This window comes from Larimichthys crocea, unplaced genomic scaffold (genome assembly GCF_000972845.2).
Source record: "Larimichthys crocea isolate SSNF unplaced genomic scaffold, L_crocea_2.0 scaffold733, whole genome shotgun sequence".
In the NCBI taxonomy this organism is placed as follows: Eukaryota; Metazoa; Chordata; class Actinopteri; family Sciaenidae; genus Larimichthys; species Larimichthys crocea.
Genome location: NW_020859671.1, coordinates 1 through 978, shown reverse-complemented (window position 1 = coordinate 978; position 978 = coordinate 1). Strand labels below are relative to the sequence as shown.

The 978-nt window shown below is 39.3% G+C and overlaps 1 protein-coding gene across 1 annotated transcript in view; it reads left to right on the top strand.

The window, feature by feature from the left end:
* The window catches only part of LOC104937452 (solute carrier family 22 member 13-like), a gene marked incomplete at its 3' end in the record, with an annotated part of 2,212 nt that extends 1,333 nt beyond the window's left edge, over positions 1-879 (top strand). Inside the window, exons 4-7 of the mRNA XM_027276947.1 lie at positions 1-80; positions 184-304; positions 379-473; positions 665-879. The exon at positions 1-80 is cut by the window's left edge and continues 4 nt beyond it. Of these exons, the coding sequence (XP_027132748.1) occupies positions 1-80; positions 184-304; positions 379-473; positions 665-879 (511 nt within the window). The remainder of the gene's footprint in view (positions 81-183; positions 305-378; positions 474-664) is intronic.
* Positions 880-978: the final 99 nt, after the last annotated feature.

Below are 978 nucleotides of genomic sequence, written 5' to 3'. Positions count from 1 at the left end.
GCATATTTAATCCACAACTGGAGGATCCTGAAGTTGGTGCTCTTCAGCCCTCTTGTCCTTGTTCTTGGAATGTTTTACTGGTCAGCAGTCTATCAGACTCTAAATGTAAAAGTCCATCAAGTGCTTCTTGATATAATTGTTGATCCTGTACTCCTTTGTAATTTTGAACGTGTGGTCAAATAGGTTTCTCCCAGAGTCACCTCGCTGGCTCATGACCCAGGGCAGGAAGGAGGAGGCACAAAAGGAGCTTTGGAGGGCAGCCAGAGTGAATGGGAGGACGGTCCCAGAAGATCAGCTGGACAAGGTCAGAAATCTAAAAATCTCTAATACATTTATCTAAAGTGTACATTTTCTAAAACCCACTTTTTACTTTCTTAGCTAGAGATGGAGGGGACATCCGAAAAAAGGAACATGTTGGACATCTTCCGAATATCGTATTTGAGAAAACGTACCTTCTTAATGGGCTATAACTGGTGTGTTTTCTTTAATTGATATAATTGTTCAAGACAGTCTTTTTCTCAGTCAGTTAATAACCACAGATGAGATACATCAATACTGTTTAGGAATGATATCTAATAGCTACAGAGTTAACATTCTACAATTGCATCAATAATTATGTTTTAAGTATTAGGAAAACTGAATGTATCTCTCTAACTGATACAAGGTTTGCATCAAGTATGCTATACTATGGACTGAGCCTGAACATTGGCAGCTTTGGCCTGAATATCTACCTCACACAGTTCATCTTTGGCATTGTTGAAATTCCTGCAAACCTGGGCAGTTGGGCTCTAATTCAGCACTTTGGAAGGAGAATATGTCAAGGATGCTTCCTGTTCTTTGGAGGTGCTGCTTGCCTCCTGGTCCTTGCAGTCCCAAATGGTATTTTCAAAACCTCTGACATGTTGTTGTTATCTTAAACAATTGTTATAGAGCTGTAATTCTCTGTATAATACAGTACAAGATATTACAGTATGTGTT